Below are 17,868 nucleotides of genomic sequence, written 5' to 3'. Positions count from 1 at the left end.
CTTTTGCTAAGGCCGGCCCCGATGATTCAGAGCTCAATAGAGCGATTCAAGTTAGAAGGGGCCTGAAAGGTCACCTGTCGTGTAGGGCACAGACTTGCGGCTGGCCCGGCGGCGGCTCGGCCCCGCTCTGCCCCTGCCTGTCGCACACTGGCGCTGCCCGCGGCTGCGGCCGCACCTCCAAGCGTTGCTGCAGTCGCGGGTTCGCCCACCGCACGAGGTTCCTCCGGAGCGCCAAAGCTGCGATTTCGCTCCAGCGTTACAGTTCAGCGCTGCTTTTGCGGCAGCGACAGACAGGCCTTGGGCCACCGCAGACGAAGGGGTGCAGAGCGCCCGTGCAGCCTGGCCGGCAGGCTGCCGAACGCCACCGCCAGAGGCAGCGTAGGGGGAGCCCCAGCCGGCCGCCGTCCCTCCGCCGCGGGCAGCTCCCGGGGCCGCCTCCCGCCTCCGGGGGCAGCGCGGCGCGAGGCGCCACGCCCGGCCACGCCCCTGCGGGAGGGGCGCGGGAGGGCGCTAGGGCGCATGCGCGGCCGCTGCCCGCAGCCCTCCCACCCCAGCTCGGCGGGGCCGGGCGCGCGGGGCGCTGCGCGTGTGCAGTGCGGAGGCTCCGCCCTCTGGGGGCGGGGCGCAGGCGGAGGCGGGCGGGGGGGGTCGCTGCCGTCCGCGCGCCCCTCGCGCCCCCTCCCCCTCCCGCCGTGGCGCTCGCGGCCCGGCCTGGCCCGGCCCGGCCCGACCGGACCCGACCCGGTGCGGTCCCGCGAGACTCGGGCCGCGCCGCGAAGAAGCGGGACGGAGGCGGCTGCCTGGTAAGCGCCGGCGAGCCCAGCTCAGCCCCGACCCCCGGCCGGCCGCCCTCCCGCCCAGGGGTCGCCCGTGGCCGCGCAGGCCCCGACAAGGCCTATGCCCCGGGTTCCTGCCGCCTGCCTCTTGCTCCTGCCGGCCGCAGCGCCTTACTGCCGCGGGGAGCCTCTTCCCGCGTCGCCCGGGCCGAGCCTGGGTCCCCTCAGCACCGCCGCCGCCACCCCTGCCCCCGAGGCGTCGACGGCCGCGCTGTCAGCCCCCTCGCCGCCTGCCCTCCCAGCTGGCCGCGGCGGTGACAGCCGCCCCGAGCCCTCCTCAGCCCCCCCCGCGCCCGCGGGGCCGCCCCGCGGCGGCCTCCTCCCTGCCCTCTCGGCGCGCTGCGGCGTCCCTGTCACCCATTTTGTGAGTGTCCCTCCGAGGCGCTGCCGGCGACAGCCGCCCCCGGGGGAGGCCGCGTCCCTCGTCTGCCCGGGAGGCTGTGAGGTAACGGGAGGCTTCGCGGCTCTGGGCTAGCGGGCCAGAGTCTGGCTCTCCCGGGTTTCTATCCCGCTGCGGGACCGTTTGTTCGGTGCTGCTGGCTTGTTCCTGTGGAAGGGGACGGTGGTGGTGCCTGTGGGAGCTCTCTGAGGAGAAAGGTAGAGTCCCTGCGCTTCATCGCCTTTGGAGCTAGGTTGTGGTGTGGTGGGGAGGACGTTTCTCTGGATTCTTGTCTCGAACTTCTCTGGAGTGCGTTGTTATAGCAGAAGGAGCCCACAAGTTCTAGCTTTGTGCTCGCTGTCTACCTTCTGTCTCAGAGTGTGCCTTCTTGCAAGCCTTATGCGATCTGGTAGTGCCAGGGGTGGAAACAAATAGGTTCTTCCGGCTGAGCCAAAATCAGAGTCACCAGCCTGTCCTGAGAGTCTTCTCTACTCTGTGTCGAGGGAAGACCCAACACAGTACCGATGCACAGCAAGCTGCGCGCTTCTCTCCACCGCAGCGTCTCGCTGTCTGTGGCTGCACGAAGCATCTGCCTGTGCTAGGATCTGGAAAACACATCCCCCCTGAAGCAGAAAACGGGTCTTCTAAATAGTTCCAGCAGCTAAGAAGTGTCCTGAAGGGCCATAGGTTCTGTCAGAGGACGTAGCCTGTGCAAGCTCTACTCACCCGAAAGGCAAACATAAACCTTCTGCTGCCGTTTCCTGCACAGTTAATGGTATGGACTTTGGCTGCTGAAAGGTAGGCAAGCTAAAGCCAGTGGCTGCTTCTAACACCCCGTGAATCGTAGGAGAGATTTGCAGTGGCTCCAAAGTGCAGATTCTCCTCCCTACTCTTAGCCCAGTTGATTGTTGCGCACAAAAATCAAGAGCAAGTAATTGTAAACAGTCTGATACTAAAATGGAGAGGCTGAGCCTGGGGTAGTTTCTTGTGACACTGCCGCTTCATTTGCAGCTAACGGAAAAAGCAGACTCTGGGCTGGTGGACCCTCCGAAATCAGGGAAAAGGGAACTTAAGATGTTTTTGTCTGTCTGAAGACCCATTTCTGTTTGGTTGTTTTTTGTGGCATACAACATGTAACTGGGGAGCAAAGCAGCTCAGATCTCTAAATCTTTGTAACTGCCTGCACCGTTTCTGTCCAGCACAGTGCTGTCTGAGTAAACGTCGAAGGCCACGTTTCCCAGCTCTTGTATCTGCTCAGGCCAGGGGGCCGTTTGTTGATGTGAGTGTTGGTGTGCTGTTGATACAGATCTGTGCTCTCGCTGGTAGCACAGAGGGCTGTTTTATTAAAATCTGATGATGGAGGAACATTGCAGCAGGCAAACCTTTGTGCAGGGATTTCCAGTTCCCATGGACTGTGCTTCTTACTGTGTTTTGCAGCTTTGCAGCTCTGCCGTGTTTTCCCTTTGTGTTCTAACGCAGTGTCATCTCTGTGGCCTTCCAGGCATGCTATCAACGACTTGAGGGAAGATTTCCCTTACTGGAGAGTGCCTCCATGGTAGGAACTCAAACCTTGGGGTGTAGGCTGATGTCTGTCACTAGTGTGGCTTAGCTTGGACACCTGGCATTTTCCTGAGCCATACAGGGTGTCATTTAAAGGTGTCAAGTGGCAGGACTTCTCCAGACAGGCATGGGATATAGCCACCCTTCCTGCCATGGAGAGGGAAAAGCGATTTTGACTGTATAGTCACAAATCCAGCAGTGCAGGTGTGGTGCTAGCCTGGAGAAGAGTGTCTGGCCCGGGTTGCAGCAGTGAGAGTTGGAAGTTGCTACCCAAGTGCATGTTGGAATAGTTACTTTAATGCTGTAAAGATTTCGTTGTACAGGGTAGGTTGGCTGCTGTACGGTTAGACTTTTAGCTATGAATACATATACTCATGCAGGTGATGTGGTGAAGGGAAATAAGTTTGTGCTTTACTGTTAGTATGACAGAGGAGAAAGAGTCCTCAGTAAGAGGCAGTGTGCACTGGAAGCCCACTGACGTGCTTCACAAGTTCTTTGTTTCTTGCCTTGATCTGGCGATGCCGGAGCCTGCCGTGCCAGCCAGGATCTAGCTCTAGAGGTGTGCAAATGAGACTGCTCATGTCACTGAACCTCTGCTGCTTGGTGGGAAAACCAGCGCAAGAAGTGTAATGCTTGTACTTCCTGCCTTCAGGAATCACTCCCTTTGATCTCGTGTTTAGCCTTTGTACTGGGAAAGGGAGAAAATGCAGGCATTAGAAGCTGAGTGTATTCTTCATCGTAGCCTCCAGAGACTACTCACAAGGAGCATGTTTCTTGTTTCTTTTGAGCTTATTTCCTCTGAAATGATCACAGGAGCCACCATTTGGAGCACTTTCCAGCTTAATGCAGCCTGCAAGGAATCACAGGGCTCTGTGGTCTGACATTTAACATCCTTAGAGTTTGCACACACACGGCTTTGGGAAAGTGGGGGTCAGTACTGTCAAGGCACTACAGCTTCATGTCTTCATCTGTGTAAGGAAGGGTCTCAGGATGCTTTCATTTTACAAAGACCTGACACTGTTGCAAATAAGTGGCAGAAACAGTGGCTTCCCAGACTGCAGAAGAGGGTAATACAAGATAAATTGTGAAGTTGGATGAAAAGAAGCTTTTGAGAGCGGGTTAATCTGCAAGATTTCAATGCAAAAGTAATAATTTGGATCTAGCCATTTTTTTACACGTGAAAGGGTCATAAAGCCACTTAAAGAAACTTCCAAGAGAGAAAATAGCTCACTTTTACTTACTTCAAGACTTGGTTTGACATTTTTGAAAGATGAGTCTTGTGTGATCCTCAGTTAGTACTATTTTCCAGGCCTGTGTGCCAGAACCAAGCCAAGCTAACGACTGCCTGCAAGTAAGTGGTATATATGCAGTGTTGTGCAGGGAAAGACACTGAGCGGCCAACAGTGTGTTTAAATAGCATTAAAGAAGAATAAAGGTAGTATTGAAGTCATTGAGTGATGTAGTCGATGACATCAGCCTGAAAGCAGACTTTCCTCTGATGCTGGAAACATATCCTTGACTTTGGTCATGGAGGCAGTGTAGGATACGTGTTCTGCACAGGTACATGCAGTGAATCATGATTTCCTATGGGATGTGCATTTGGGGTGGGTGGAAAGCTTGACCAAGGGCTGGGCATTCTTAACTCTCCCTGAAACTTTCTATGTTCTTACTACATTTCTGTATACCTTCTTAATTAAAAGCACACAGTGGCTTTGGCAGATGGAGCCTTCCTGAAGCTTGGGCTGCAGAATTTCCCTGCTGTGTGAGGGTTGGTCTGGAGAGGCTTCTTCATTGTGTTTCCCTCTTCAGTGCCAAAGTGTGGACGATGTTCATATTGACAAGTCTTAACTGACATGGACGAGCTTCACTTTCTCTCCTTAGCTACAGGACTTGTGCCTTTTTACTGAGTTACCAACTTGTACTGAGCTTAAAGTTTCTGTTCTTCTGCAAGCTAACTGACTGAGCATTGGTAATGGGTATGTATTTGAAGTCGTATCTGCTTTGCAGTGAAAAATCTCCCTTTGCAAGCAGCAGTCTTGCCTGTTTCCATTCACTTTTCCCTAAGAGGTAACCAGCATTGCATATAGTTAGTGGCAGGTATTTCCTTCCAAGTCCCTGAAGGAATATGGGCTTTTCTGGAGGAAAAGAGAACGAATTAAAACTGTTCTTTGTAGGCATGGTTCCTACCACAAGTCTGACAGAGGAGCTCTGCTTACTTGAAGTTTTAGTTTTGCTTGTATTTATTTCTGTGACAAAAAAGGGCTTTCTTTCCTGGCAGTGACAGAATCGTGCAAAGCTACTTTTCATCTGTGCTCACCTACTTCAGATGGACAAATTACAGAGTCACAGAATGTCAGGGGCTGGAAGGGACCAGACCAACCCCCCTGCCCGAGCAGGATCACCCAGAACAGGTCACACAGGAACACATCCAGGCAGGTTCTGAATGTCTCCAGAGAAGGAGAGCCCACCACCTCTCTGGGCAGCCATTTGAGAGTGCTGTCATGTTCTTCTCCAAAGGTCACTTGCCTTCTTCATCTTCCAGCTGCAGTTAGTACTGCCAGGTACACACCGAGGCTGACGGAAAGGAGGGGGAAGCTGCTGGAGATCCTGTGGCTTGTGCTGCCGTGGTGCTACCAGCACTCCCTTCATGTGGGCTAAAAACACAGGGGCTTGGACCTTCTCTTTGGACCACTTTCTTTTTACAAATCTATGGTGATTGGCAACTTCCTGTCTTCCTTTTGTTTCTTCACTAGAAAGTTATCTAGATTTGCAGCCCCAAAAGCTTATCGATAGTGGCAAGAATTGATTTGTTGTGTTTGTGCATCAGTTGTCACAAGGAAACGCAAGCTGCTGTTTGTCTCCTCTGCCCCTAAGCTCTACATCATGCTTTCAAGGTCTGATCTTCCCTATGCTGATATTTTCAACTTTCTACCTAGTTGTTTTTCTGTTTTAGCTCTCTGTGTCTGATGGGCAACACTTTCATGGCAAGCACTGTAAATTCTGTGGAAGCTAACTCAGGAGAAATATTGCAAACGCTGTAAAGATTGTAGTTCCGAGTGTGCGGATGAGATTTTGCTCTACTTGCCTTTCATATGCAGAAGTGGACTTGGTGCATGAAAATGCATTGTAAGAACTTCTTGACAGATTTCTGCAATGTTTCTGATACATGAAGAATATAAACAGTATTTCTCTACAGAAGAAAATTGCACTGCCTATCACTTATGTAGGTTGTGAGTAAAGGATATTTGAAAGCAAAAACCCTGTAAGTACTTCAGCGTAGGCTTCCTCAGTAGAAAGATTACATTTCTCAGGAAAGAATGGGAAAACTACTTCTGACCTTCAGCCAAACAGCAAAGGCTCTGCACTAAACTTGAAGGTCTAGGAGTTCCTCAAGGAAGTGCCATAAAAGTGTTTCACAGTGGAAAGTGCTGAAGTGTTGGGCACTTGGTGTTCCGTGGTGGTCTCACCACCTCGGCAGTCACAGCACTTGGGGATGCCACACTCATCCTGGGCTTTTAGTGCTTTCCCAGTCTCCGTCACATGCAGAGTCCTGCATTGCTCCAGCACCCAAACTGCTCAAGGAAACAAGGACACCATTAGCTGCTTAGTGATTTGCTGTTTCCTAGAAAGCTTGGAATCCAAATGTGGAAGAGAAAGAGTACCTGATCTTTTATCCTTTGGCAGGGATAAAAATCATGGCTGTAGGTGGGAGACTCTCCCTCCTGTCCCAAGGTCTTTTCACCTGTGCAAGTCAAATGTATGTGTGTCCTTGGCTCCCACTGGAGTGGGTAAATGCTGCTCCTCTAGCAATACTGGGATGTTTAGGAAAGATTTGCATACAGTTCCATCTCTTCTCTGTCTGCCAAGCCTGAAGGATTTTAAATTAAGTGATGAGTGAGCTGCTGACAGATCTTGGAGATAAAGGAAGCTGTGAGTTGGAGCACAGAATTCCATCCCATAGATAGCCAATCTTCAGCCCTGCTGCAGTGATCAATGCCCTGGTTTGTGTGGATTGCTGAAGAAAACAGAGGTCACCTCTCACAGCAGCTCTCTTACCACGTGGTTTGGAAAGTGGTAGTGGTGGTTTAGTGGCAATAAGTTCCTTGAAATCAGGGCTGCTGTGAGTGCACAATAACTTAAGACTGAATTCAGTCTGGGGCTACACCATCTCAGGTGAGCCTTCCTTGTTCCCAGTCCCGCTGCTTCCCTTGCATAGTATCTAACAATTACAAGGTGAGTCAGAGCAGGCTTGATCTGACTGAAATACCAACTCATCAAAAATGAGCTATGATCTCTAGAACTGAAAGAAGGGAGAGGACTGAGGAAGGGGAGGGACAGCCTCTCATGGTGACAGGGTACAATTATCTTCATGACTAGTTTAAACAATCTTCAGCAGGTCTTTGCCTTCCCCAGCCATAGCAAAGATGGTTTGTGGATAGTTTTTTTTCATCCAGGCTGTTCCCTTGGTATGGCTGAGACCAGAAGAGTCCTTCTGGGGCTGGGAATCCAGAGCCATAGGCACCTGAGGGCTGGGAAGGTCCTGGAGGGGGATGTATTGTTGTAAGCTCCTCCAGGTCTCATGTTTTTTGGTGAAGTGCCTTCAGGAATGTTGCCAGACCAGGTTGGTGGTGAAGTGGACATGGTGAGCACCCAATTACCTCCCAGTTCCAGAAATCCAGGCAGTAGTAAGTCTTAAGTGCAGAACAGGTTAGTCAGCAGGTAGTAAGAGCAGATTTGTCATCATAACCATGGTGGAAGGAGGACTGGGGCATTTGGGGGTTTGCAGGAACTGAAGGTCTGATGTAAGATGTTTTGGTCTGGCTGCCCTTATCGCTGAAGCTGGCCACTGCTTTGGCTGGGGAATTTGTTGGGTTAAGATTTTGGGGTTTGGTTGGTTGTTTTTTGTTTTGTTGTGTTTGCCTAGAAAAGCTACAGTGTTGGTTGTGTGCTGCTGGAATATAAACCTAAGGGGGTTCCAGAGAAGGTTGATAGTTCTGTTGTGTTTGAGCCTTTACAATCCGAGATAATTACTGTGCAGGGAGCAGCTATGTATTACATCATCTGTCTGTAATGACTGCAGCTGTGAAATTTACCAAAGGGACAGAAAAAGGGAGCCAAACCCAGTTTTTATTGTCTCCATGTTTGTCATACAGCCTACAGATTGTATCCCTTCTTATGTCACCTCTCTCACGATTGGGGTTTCTCTGAGCTGGCACTGCAGGCTGCCTGCAGGTGTGAGGATAAGTGTCACTAGGTGTGCAGTGGAGAGCAGTGAAGGGAAAGCTGTGCAGCAGCCGTGGAGGTGGGCTTCACATCTCTAGTGTGAGCAGCTGTGGTGAAGGGGCTGCACGGGGCACTTGGAATATTCTTTTAGTCAGCTCTAGGCTGGATACCAGTGAGGCTGGTATACCAGTCTTTGGTCTGGTCGTTAACAACACCCCTCCCCTCTCCAAGCTTCTGAAGGTGCAGTCAGTAGAGGTTGATGCTGAGACTGAGTTATGGAGCCTGTTCCCCTCGGCTGTGGAGCAGATGGCCCAGGCCAGGAGGAATCAGCTGGGCTCAGATGATGAACGATTGTTTTTCCTTTCCTCAGCAGTGCTTTGAAATAGCGACTGTTTAAAGTAGGAGCTTGAAAACAAGACTACATTATTTAATTTTGTTATGAAAAGGCTTTTAGAGCACAGTTGGTAAGTTTAGGAGTTCAGTAAATGTTCCTGTCACTTGTCTGGAATGTCGAGCATTGCAACGGCTACGCATTGCTCACAGCAGCTCCAGCTCGAAGTTTTCTCCAAAGAAGGAGCAGACAAATGTAGGTGTGTAACGGCCAATTCTGGGCCAAAGCTCTCGGTTTGCCTCTCTTCTATTTAAAAAAGAAGTGGCAGTTGCAAATGGGGCTTAAAAGCAGTGATGGATAACATTACTTAAAGGTAGAGCTCCCGTATTTGTAGTTCCCCAATTGGCAACGGAAAACTGCCAAGGCCCTTGGAGAGTCTGAAGACAGTAAGTAACAGTCCTCTAAATAACTGCCGGCGGCAGTTGCTCCAGAATCGCAGCCCTCGCAGGTCACTCTCGTCTCTGTACTTCCCTCGTGGCATGACAGTGTAGCAGACTCTGCCCTGACTGCAACTGGGATCCACCTCACCCGGTGCTCAGAGTTTAGCCCTGGCTGTGAGCAGGTGCCTCAGGAGGAAGAATCGAAACCAAAGTCTTCCCTTGCACCCTGACTCCTTTCCCGCCCTGCAATTATGTTTGGCTCAGAGGGGGTTTCGGAGCCCATTGTGCTCAGCTGTTGAGCATCCATTAGAGAATTTCTCTTCCTTGTGTATGATGTCCAGTCTCCCCTTCCACTTGTGATTTGTGCACCAGTCTGCATTAAAAATATGACTCATTTTTCTTATTTTGAACCTGGCTCTGACTTGCTGTGTTGGTCCCTGGATGCAGTTCTGCAAGAGATGATTGACAGTTCCAGTCTGTCTTCTCACTGCCATTCAAGATTTGCTGTGCTTTTGTCACATTCCCTGTGAGATGCCTCATGGGAGCTATTATACAGCTTTGATCTTGCTTTAGCCCCTTTATTATATACCTTTGATCTTATTTTGGCCTCTTGCTGCATCTTTTTTGGGTTTGTAAGAAATCAGGGGTTTGAGGTTGAGAGACCAGAACTGCATATGCCACTGAAAGTATGGGCAGAAGGGCAAAAGAAATGATTTGTTGAATGCAGTATTTGTGTTTTATGGTTGCTTCTCTGTTCCTTTCTGTAGCAGTTCCTGGAATTGCTTTGCCTCTTTTTTTTTTCCCTTGTTCCAAGCACTGTGCTGGTAGTATAATGAAGCTCTAAATCAAAACACTGAAGTCTTGCTGAACAGTGCTGATGAGTTGAGAGTACGTACATACTTACATATATATATATATATATGAACCTGAGGTTGCTTTTCCCCAATAGATAAAATGCTTTTTGTTTGCCTACATTTAATTTTATTTGCTCTTTTTATCGTCCCTTTGGTTTCATAAAGGCCTTGCATGATTCCATAGAGTTTCCTGTTGTCCTTGGTAACTTAACCCTCTAGCATCAGGAGGTGTTAATGTCACTAAATCTGATGTCTTGATGCTGAGCAATAACACAAATGCATTGCTTGCCCTGGGCTGCCAGTGATTAATGGATTGTATTTGTGGAATTATGAAGCAAAAGATAGAGTTTTTGGAGTGCTTGTGCAGCTTGCAGGCTGAAAGTTTGAGCTATGGACATGATAAATGTAGACAACTCTGTCTCGGTGTGGACCTTATATCATAGCCCGGGTGACTGGGCTGTGCTTGCCTGCAGAGACCTGGGGAAGATCTGAATCTGCTTTACAGGGAGCTGGAGAGCTTGGATTTCATAATCTGTTCTTCACAGTTCTGCCTTTTGGGACCATGCAAGTGACCTGAAAATGTCACTCTCCAATTATTTGGGCAAAGGTTGTCAGCCTAAATATATAAACCCCAAAGAATTTGTACAAATAGAGAGTGAAAGTGTACTGACTCTGTTGCCCTTGGATGTGAACGTTTCTGTTTTCCTCTGCATCTTGGGTATTTGATGTTTCAGCAATGCTTGTTATCTCCAGATTTAGAAGATCACTTGGTCCTATTTCTCTGGAAATCTGAAAAGGTGATTCCAAGATTACTTACTATTTTCTTAACAATCCACAGAATTTTAATAGCTGAAGCTGCTTAATACCTCTTGATAGCTTTGTGTTTTAAGCCAAAGGCAGAAGACTTAACATCATTGCTGCTTGACCCTCTCTCGCACTGTGTTTTGTACTCTTCTAATCGAGCCTTACTGTAGTGACAGCGATACCAGCATAAGTGAGCATATGAAATAAGGAGTGAGATTGGAATAATCACATTACTAAATCATACTCACACCCCTTCAGTTTTCAGGTTACTAAAGAGTGCGTCAGAGTAACCCTGAAAGCATTTTGTGTTGGCTGGGTGGATGTATCCTATCAGTTTACAGCAAAGAGCAGAGCCATGCTATTGGGCAAAACACTTTAAAATTATTATTTATGGAGCTGCATTTGCAGCTGGTATAAAATGCAGGACTGGTTCCACATGCCTCCACCGGAGCAAGGAGAGCCTGCTCCCCAGCACCGTTCCCTTTGGCTTCCTGTGCTATGTGTGCTGTGGAAAGAGAGACGGCGGGGAAGGGGTACAGGTTAGAGCAAATAGTTACATTTTCGTTTAGGAATGCTGTCTTTCTATCTGATATTTGGGGCTTGTTTTGGCTCTGTTCCACCCTGATTAATTTTGTAGCTGATAATGTAGTGTGAACATTAATCAGAAGTTTTCCAGTAACGTCTTGTGTCTGTTGATGGATGACTGTATTGTGATAGAACCTCCATGGCTGTCTCATGGAGTTAAACATTTTTGTGTTGAGCTTCTACTTTTTACTCCCTTTCTTTCTTGGGAGAAGGAGTGTGTAAAGGAAAAGGAAGTCTTCAGTAGTTCTGTCTTTCTCCCTAGGGTGAAATGTAAACTACAATTTCAGATGCAGTATTTGCGTTTTACAGCAGTGGTGAACAAATACTTTAGGTTTTGTTTGAATTCTTAGTCCTCTGTGTCCATCTTCAGAAACCTTCATTTGGCTAATGCATGTTTTGTTCCTTATTTCAGTGTTGTGTTGGGCAGAGACAAATGTATTTTTGGTTCCCAGTAGTGTGTCTTCCTAAGGAATGTGATGTTCCTTGGAAGCTTAGAGGTAGCTTCTATCTGCCACATTTGCCTTTCAGAGGCTGGGTGAAACTTTTTTTTTCTTTTCCACTTAAAATTTAACAATGTTGATGTCTTCTGTTTTAAGTGCTGAAACCTCATCCTCCTTTTCCTTCCTGGAGAAGGCAGGAGGAGAGATGAGGGGACCGAGAGGTCACAAATTCACCCTAGGAGCCTGAGTGAGGAGCTCCTTTTAGAACCCGTAATGCCAATTAGCATCTTGCCCTTTGTTTTAAGCTAAATTGAACTCATTTGTATCTTTTGCTCAGTTTTTCAACTACAATCACATAAGATTATTTCAGCAGAAGGTAGGTATACTAGATCTTTGCTTCTCTAAAAGGAAAACAGGAAGACCCTTCCCTGCCTTGTAAGTGTATTTGAAGTTTTTGGAAGGGTGCTTCTTCCTCTCAGAAACTGTGGTTTTGATGCCAAACTTAGGGATGTTGTGAAACAGTGCTGTGATGAAATGTGGATTATTCTTAGTTACTCTGTTTAGTTTACCTTACATCACTTTGCTGTTCCTGAAGCAGATACTGGTGTATATTTTAAGGAAACATTGTAAACCATGTATTTTTTGCAAGTCCATTATGGATGAGAAACACTTGACTTCACCCAGCCTTTTGTCACCCATGGCCTCTGTGATGTGTTTGTTGGTGCCTGTGGTTTGTGCTGTGAAAGCTGTGTTAGCCCTGTTTGTTACTGAGACTGTAGGTGGGTGGCTTATGTTGCTGTGTTGCCTGCATGAATAAGAGGATCCCAGACCTTTCGCTGTGCATGGGAAGATGGTGTGTGCAGTCAGTACCTGGCGCCTTCTAAGGTCTGCAGGCTTGATGAGCATGCTCTGTAGAGTTGATAAATGTCTCCTGCAAGTGGCTGTTGCTGGTTGCAGGCCAGCTGGACCTACTGCTTTATGGAGATTGCCAGACAGGGCTGTCGAGCTGTGTCCTGGCATGACAGTCACAGCGTTGCCAGTAGCATAACTGTCTTGGGTTCAAATGCAAGTTCCCAGAGACTCTTATAAATTTGGTAGACCCAATGACAATTTATAGGATTTATAGAGTTTATAGAGTGTCCTCCCCTCCTCCCCCTCCTTTCCCCAAAAGACAGGGAGAGAGATAAAAGGTAGGGACACCCCAATAAATCAATCTCACTCGATTTGGAAGTTAAAAAGGAAAAGTTTAACAATAACTTAGAAAAAAAGGATTGGAGGTAGGGGAGTTTACAAAGGATGAGGAAGGGAAAACAGCAAAATACAAAACAGGGATGGATACAACCCGAGTAGTGTGATGGTGTCTCTGCCTCGTGGCTGGTATACAGTATCAGTGTGTGTGTGCGGTCATGAACGCAGGTAGTGAGCAAGAGGGCGAAAAGAGGAAGAGACAGGAGAACTCCTGTCTTTTATACCACAGGAAGTGGGGGGAGTGGGCTAACCATCACCTGGAGTGTGGCCCACCCCTGAGGAGGGGCCAAGACCCCTAGGGTCAGGTTCAGGGTCACTCCCCCAGGAGTGTTAACCCTATACAATAACCTTCGCTAGGGCGCTGCCTTGCTAGCTGAACGAGCTGTTAAAAGACCCATGGCTCAGATTAACTGGCTTTGTTGCTGAAGTCTGATTTTTTTAGCCCAGTCAGCTTCCCAGCAAAGTGGTTTGTTAGCTCTTGAGCACTCCATGCACAGCTTTCATGTAGTCCGGACAACATCACTCAGAATAATGCCAGTTTCACTGAACAGCTCTGTCCTCTTTGGTCTTTGCAGTTTGGGTTTTCAGTGAGTAAGATCAAAAGCACAAGAAAATGTTCAACTGATAAACATGAAAAAGGCAAGGAATAGAAGTGTGGCAGCGTGGTCCTACCTGTAAACATCAGCATTTGCTTCTGGAATCTAGCAGACAGTTGCAGCGCTTCAAGTGGTGTGTGTACAGCAAACATATCATCATGGGGCTCTTCTGGTTTGGGTTTTGGTTTTCTGAGGAGTGTCTCATTTCCAGTTATCTCTCAGTTATTTCATCTCCTCTGAAGGTGTTTGGATTGCCAGTAGCTGCGTGGCAGGACCGGTGCATTTTTGACATTCTGATGATGAAACTGCAACAGCAAACAACATTTTCTGTGTCTGTTCATGCCAGCTTTCAGAGCTAAAGGGAATCTGGAAGCTATAAACAAATACTTGCAGTGTCTTAAAATGAAACTTCCTATTGCTTCTTTTAACAGCACTTAAGGGTCTGAAGAGGCAAAGCTCCTAGAGTTTAACTGATAATGAGATATGCTTGTGTGAAGCCCAGGTGGTGATGGGGAGGAAGGAGTGTGTGTAAGGGTACAGTGGTAGTTTTGTTAGCTGAAAGGAATTAGTAGTGATCACTCTGGGTTTGTAACATGTGTTATACACCCAATGACTAGTCTGCTACTTCTGCTTTTGAAATGTTTCACTTTTTAAGAGGTGGAACCAAATAGATGTGTTTCATGTGTCTAATCAGCCACAGAGTATTTGGCTTAGATTAACCTGATCACTTACTTCCACCCAGATTCTGTGAGACTGAAAGGGCAGTGGAAATTTCCTCTTCCTAATCTATCAAGTTTGAGAGAGCTTGAAGGTGAGGTAAAGGTGCTGCGGTGTCCTGCCTGGGCCGTGGAGTGTGGTGGGTTACTTCTGTTTTCTTCCTGGATATAATCCTCATGTGACTGGTATTAAAGTTTGTAAAGTCTGCTGTGTTTATTAATGTGATTGTTAGTAATAGCTGGTTTCAGGGAATCTGAGTTTTCCAACTACTTTTAATTTTTATAAAATACCTTTTTCCCCTACAGCTGCTGTCCCTTTCTCAGCACTTTAGTTGCCAAGCTGGTGGTAGTGTTTTCTCAGACACAGTGTTGGTAGTCAGGCTGTTGCCTGAATACTCCCATAGTGTTTTCCTTCCCACAGTCAGAGTTGCTGCCCTAATAAGCCCTTTTTCGGCTAGCTAACCAGTGAACTCAGCACTGTGGGTCACTTAGAAAATGTCCTCGGGTCAGTGCCATTTGTGGAAGGAGAATTGAAAAAAACCCTGAAATAATTTGGAGTGGAGCTGTAGGGAGCACTTATTTCTTGGTAATAATTCCTTTTAGAAAAGCAAACCCCATTGGTCAGTCACATGCATTCTCTTTGCCTCTAATTTGTCTTTGCTGCTGTTCTGGGCTCAAAGAGAGCACTAGAGAAAGAGAGGTTGCTTTTCCTTTCTATTTTGTATTTAAAATGCTTGCTTTCTGCTTGCAGATTTGTTTGTAAATGCATCATAAACAGACAGCCCAGAATGAAGAAAGCAAGCAGGAGTGTTGGCTCGGTGCCCAAAGTGCCTGGAGTAAATAAAACTCAAACAACTGAAAAAGCCAAACCAGAGAACGGCTCCTCAGTGTCTGCAGTAACAAAACTCTCCAAAACCGGGACATCAGCATCTCTTTTGAAGGTAACAACCAATAGAATGTTCTGTTTGTTTGTACTTTTTTACAGTGAAACTTTAGAAGGAGTCATTTTTTAAGTCTTACTTTTAATGCAACTTAGGCTAGAGGTTTGTTGTGTGGGTAACTGGAGGGAGTTGGTCTACTTGCACAGCACTGGGCAAAGTGGCAGGACCTGTGTGGCATTTGTGCTCTGTTTTTCATATTGTAATGTGTGGCATGATGGAGAGCAACAACCTTTGCAGAACTTGGCTGCTCTGCAAGAGGTGCAGAGTGTGGAAGCTGCTTTCTGGTGACTGTTATTAGTAGTGTCATGTGTTACGCTTGAATGGTGTGTTGGTGACTAATGGGATTTGATAAGAGTTATTTACTAATTCTGCTAAAAGAAGAGCTAATGAGGTATCTAACATGAGAAACTTGCTGCTAGCAGTGATCCGTGCCAGGTCACTGCAGCTGCATTCTTCTAGTGGCCATTGCTGTGTGAAGCACTGCTTGAGCTGAAATTTCACAAGTTGATTCTTGCTTGTAGAGCAAGTTCAAAGGTAGAGGTTTCCTCTCACATTAGCAAAGCAGGGCAGTAGATTCAGGAGCGTATGGTTCTCAACAGCCAGAAAAAGAAGGCATAGCAAGGTGTGCTGCTGTGGAGTTCTCACCTGGCAGAGAATGCGCCTGAGCTGGGTGGGTGGTATGAGCCTGCCTGGTCTGCCTCCCTCTCCTGGCATGGCCACATGGCTGGCCCACCTCCTTTGGCCTTTCTGCAGCTCAGTGTGCAGAGCTGTGGCACTGCTGCTGCTGCCCGGGAGCAAATGAGCAGAGCATGGAAAGGGTTGGTGTCTGCAGCTGGGAGCTGAGCACCGTCACCTGCGGGGAGCCAGGCAGCCCATGGCAATAACTGGCAAAGACAGACCTGAAAATACAGACTGGTAAAGGGTGAGGTCTCTCTGTAGTTGTCATGCAGAGTGAGTGAGGTCAGAATATGTGGTGTTCTCTCTCTTCTTGCCTTTCTGTTCTGGAAGAATGGTTCATGCTTCTGCTGGTGATCTTGCAAGCCAGGTTTCAGCTGGATTTGTCTCCTGGTGTGCCCCCACCCTGCCCTTTCCTCTGCTGCCCAACATATCTTGCAGGCTTTCAGTCTTTTGATACTTGCTGACACTACTTATTTTATACTTCTAGAAGGCTCTCAAAGAATGTGGAAACAAAAGTCCTTTATAGTTTACTTAAGTTTCTTATGTCACGCTTCTCAGTCAGATAAGAGGGTGCTCTAGCATTGAAGAAATTTGACCCAAAGTGCTTTCACCGTTTTACTGACATTAGTGACATTTGTGGCTGTGTTTGGGTGTAGGATTAGAACTTCTGATAACTGTATGTTTGATTTCTTTTTCTCTTAATTACTAAGATTTATCTCAACTCTGCACTGCAGCCAGGCTTACTCACGCAGTTGGATGTCTTTTACTGGCTGAGCTGCTGTTTTGCCAACTCTGTGACTTGATAATGATGAATCTTGTCTTTGAGTGCTCCATTCTTAGACAACAAAGTTAGTTACTTATATTTTTTTGACTTATTGATAGTGGCAACTCACATGTGTGCTTACTGACTTGAAAGAAGTATGGCTAACAGGTTGTATTATTTTTATTGTAATTTTGTCCAGTTTCATGTTTGATCTTGATGAAGCATTTGCCACATTGTGTTCCTCACAGCTGGTTATGAGATCTTCTCTCAGAGGTGATGAGTTGGTGTGTCTATTGTAAATGTCATTTAATGTTCCTTGAAAAAGAAAAAGCCAACACGGAATAACTTCAATTGCAACAGCTTGCTAGTTGATTTGGTCCCCAGGCGTGCATGCAGATAAAGACAACTTTAAGCTTCTATGAATGAAAGGCCACTGCTGAGGAGCAGCACACATGTACAGTGCCATTCCAATCTCAGTTCAGCCACTAAGTGTTGTGAAATTGAAAACTACTTGGTAATTACAGTGCAGGGTTTTGTCCTGTCTGCAAGACACCATAAGCTGGTGTTCAGGTTTTGGTGGACTTCTGTCACTACCCATTGTTCACTGATTTGCCCCTTTCTGTGGAGTTCTCGAAGTGTATAGACAATGAGCACAGGAAGAGACTGGAGGACCCACCCTTCTGTCCAGCTGAACCCTGTTGCAGCAGTTGGTTTGTCTGTCTGCCTCAGAATGCCTTTTGGTTGGTTCTTTTGTGGGTGTTTTGGCTCCCACCTTGAGCCACTTTTGGCTCCCAGGACTTTTCTAAGTGTTCAGCACCCTACACCCATCATTGTAGCAGAATGCTGCCAGCCACTGGTAGTTTTTAATCTGTCAAAAATAGTCTGCAAATAACAGTGTGTTCTGCTTCTGAAGGTTGTTGTTTCTGCCTTCTTTAGCAAAGGAGCTTGTGATCATGCTGACACTCATAACTCTAATTAGACAGCAGCTGTACTTCATCCAGATGAATTGCAAGACCCAGGGCCTCTGAAAAGCCAGGACTTGGACACGAATGTTTGAATATCAAAAATTAGAGTGTGTGTTCAGTCTTCATCTGTCTGGGCTTCAGTATTCTGTTTGCAAAATGCAGTAACCTAATTACACTGCACTAGGTGTTTGAAGCACTCAAATATAGCAACAGCAAGCATCAAAGGTAGAAATAATTATGTATATATATGGATTTGAGTGAGGTGCAGTAAATAGGATGTACATGCTGAGAAGCAACAAGGAAAAGAGCTTGTTTTGGAAGTGATCATCCAAGTTTTGTTGCACTGGAAGGTGTGAGGGAGAACAGAATATGAATTATGTAACTACAAAAGTTTTCATATAGAAAATGAAGGTAGGTCTAGTTGACCATTTCCCACTGCAGCATTTTCTAGTTTTTCCTGTTTTAATGTAGAGGTTTTCATGCTAAACAGGATTGCAGTGTTCTCAGTA

The 17,868-nt window shown here is 47.2% G+C and overlaps 1 protein-coding gene across 2 annotated transcripts in view; it reads left to right on the top strand.

Moving 5' to 3' along the window:
• The first annotated feature begins 683 nt into the window (after nucleotides 1-683).
• The window catches only part of SPECC1L (sperm antigen with calponin homology and coiled-coil domains 1 like), a 65,115-nt gene continuing 47,930 nt past the window's right edge, over nucleotides 684-17,868 (top strand). The window contains exons 1-2 of one of the 2 annotated variants that reach the window (XM_064168124.1): nucleotides 684-803; nucleotides 14,764-14,953. In XM_064168124.1, the coding sequence (XP_064024194.1) occupies nucleotides 14,801-14,953 (153 nt within the window). In that variant the 5' untranslated portion in view covers nucleotides 684-803; nucleotides 14,764-14,800. Of the gene's footprint in view, nucleotides 804-1,170; nucleotides 1,282-14,763; nucleotides 14,954-17,868 lie in introns of those variants that run through there. The other variant, XM_064168125.1, reaches the window with a different exon arrangement.

This window comes from Pogoniulus pusillus, chromosome 30 (genome assembly GCF_015220805.1).
Source record: "Pogoniulus pusillus isolate bPogPus1 chromosome 30, bPogPus1.pri, whole genome shotgun sequence".
NCBI classification, from domain to species: domain Eukaryota; kingdom Metazoa; phylum Chordata; class Aves; order Piciformes; family Lybiidae; genus Pogoniulus; species Pogoniulus pusillus.
Note: the sequence above shows the minus strand (reverse complement) of the source record. Positions and strands in the feature narration are given on the sequence as shown.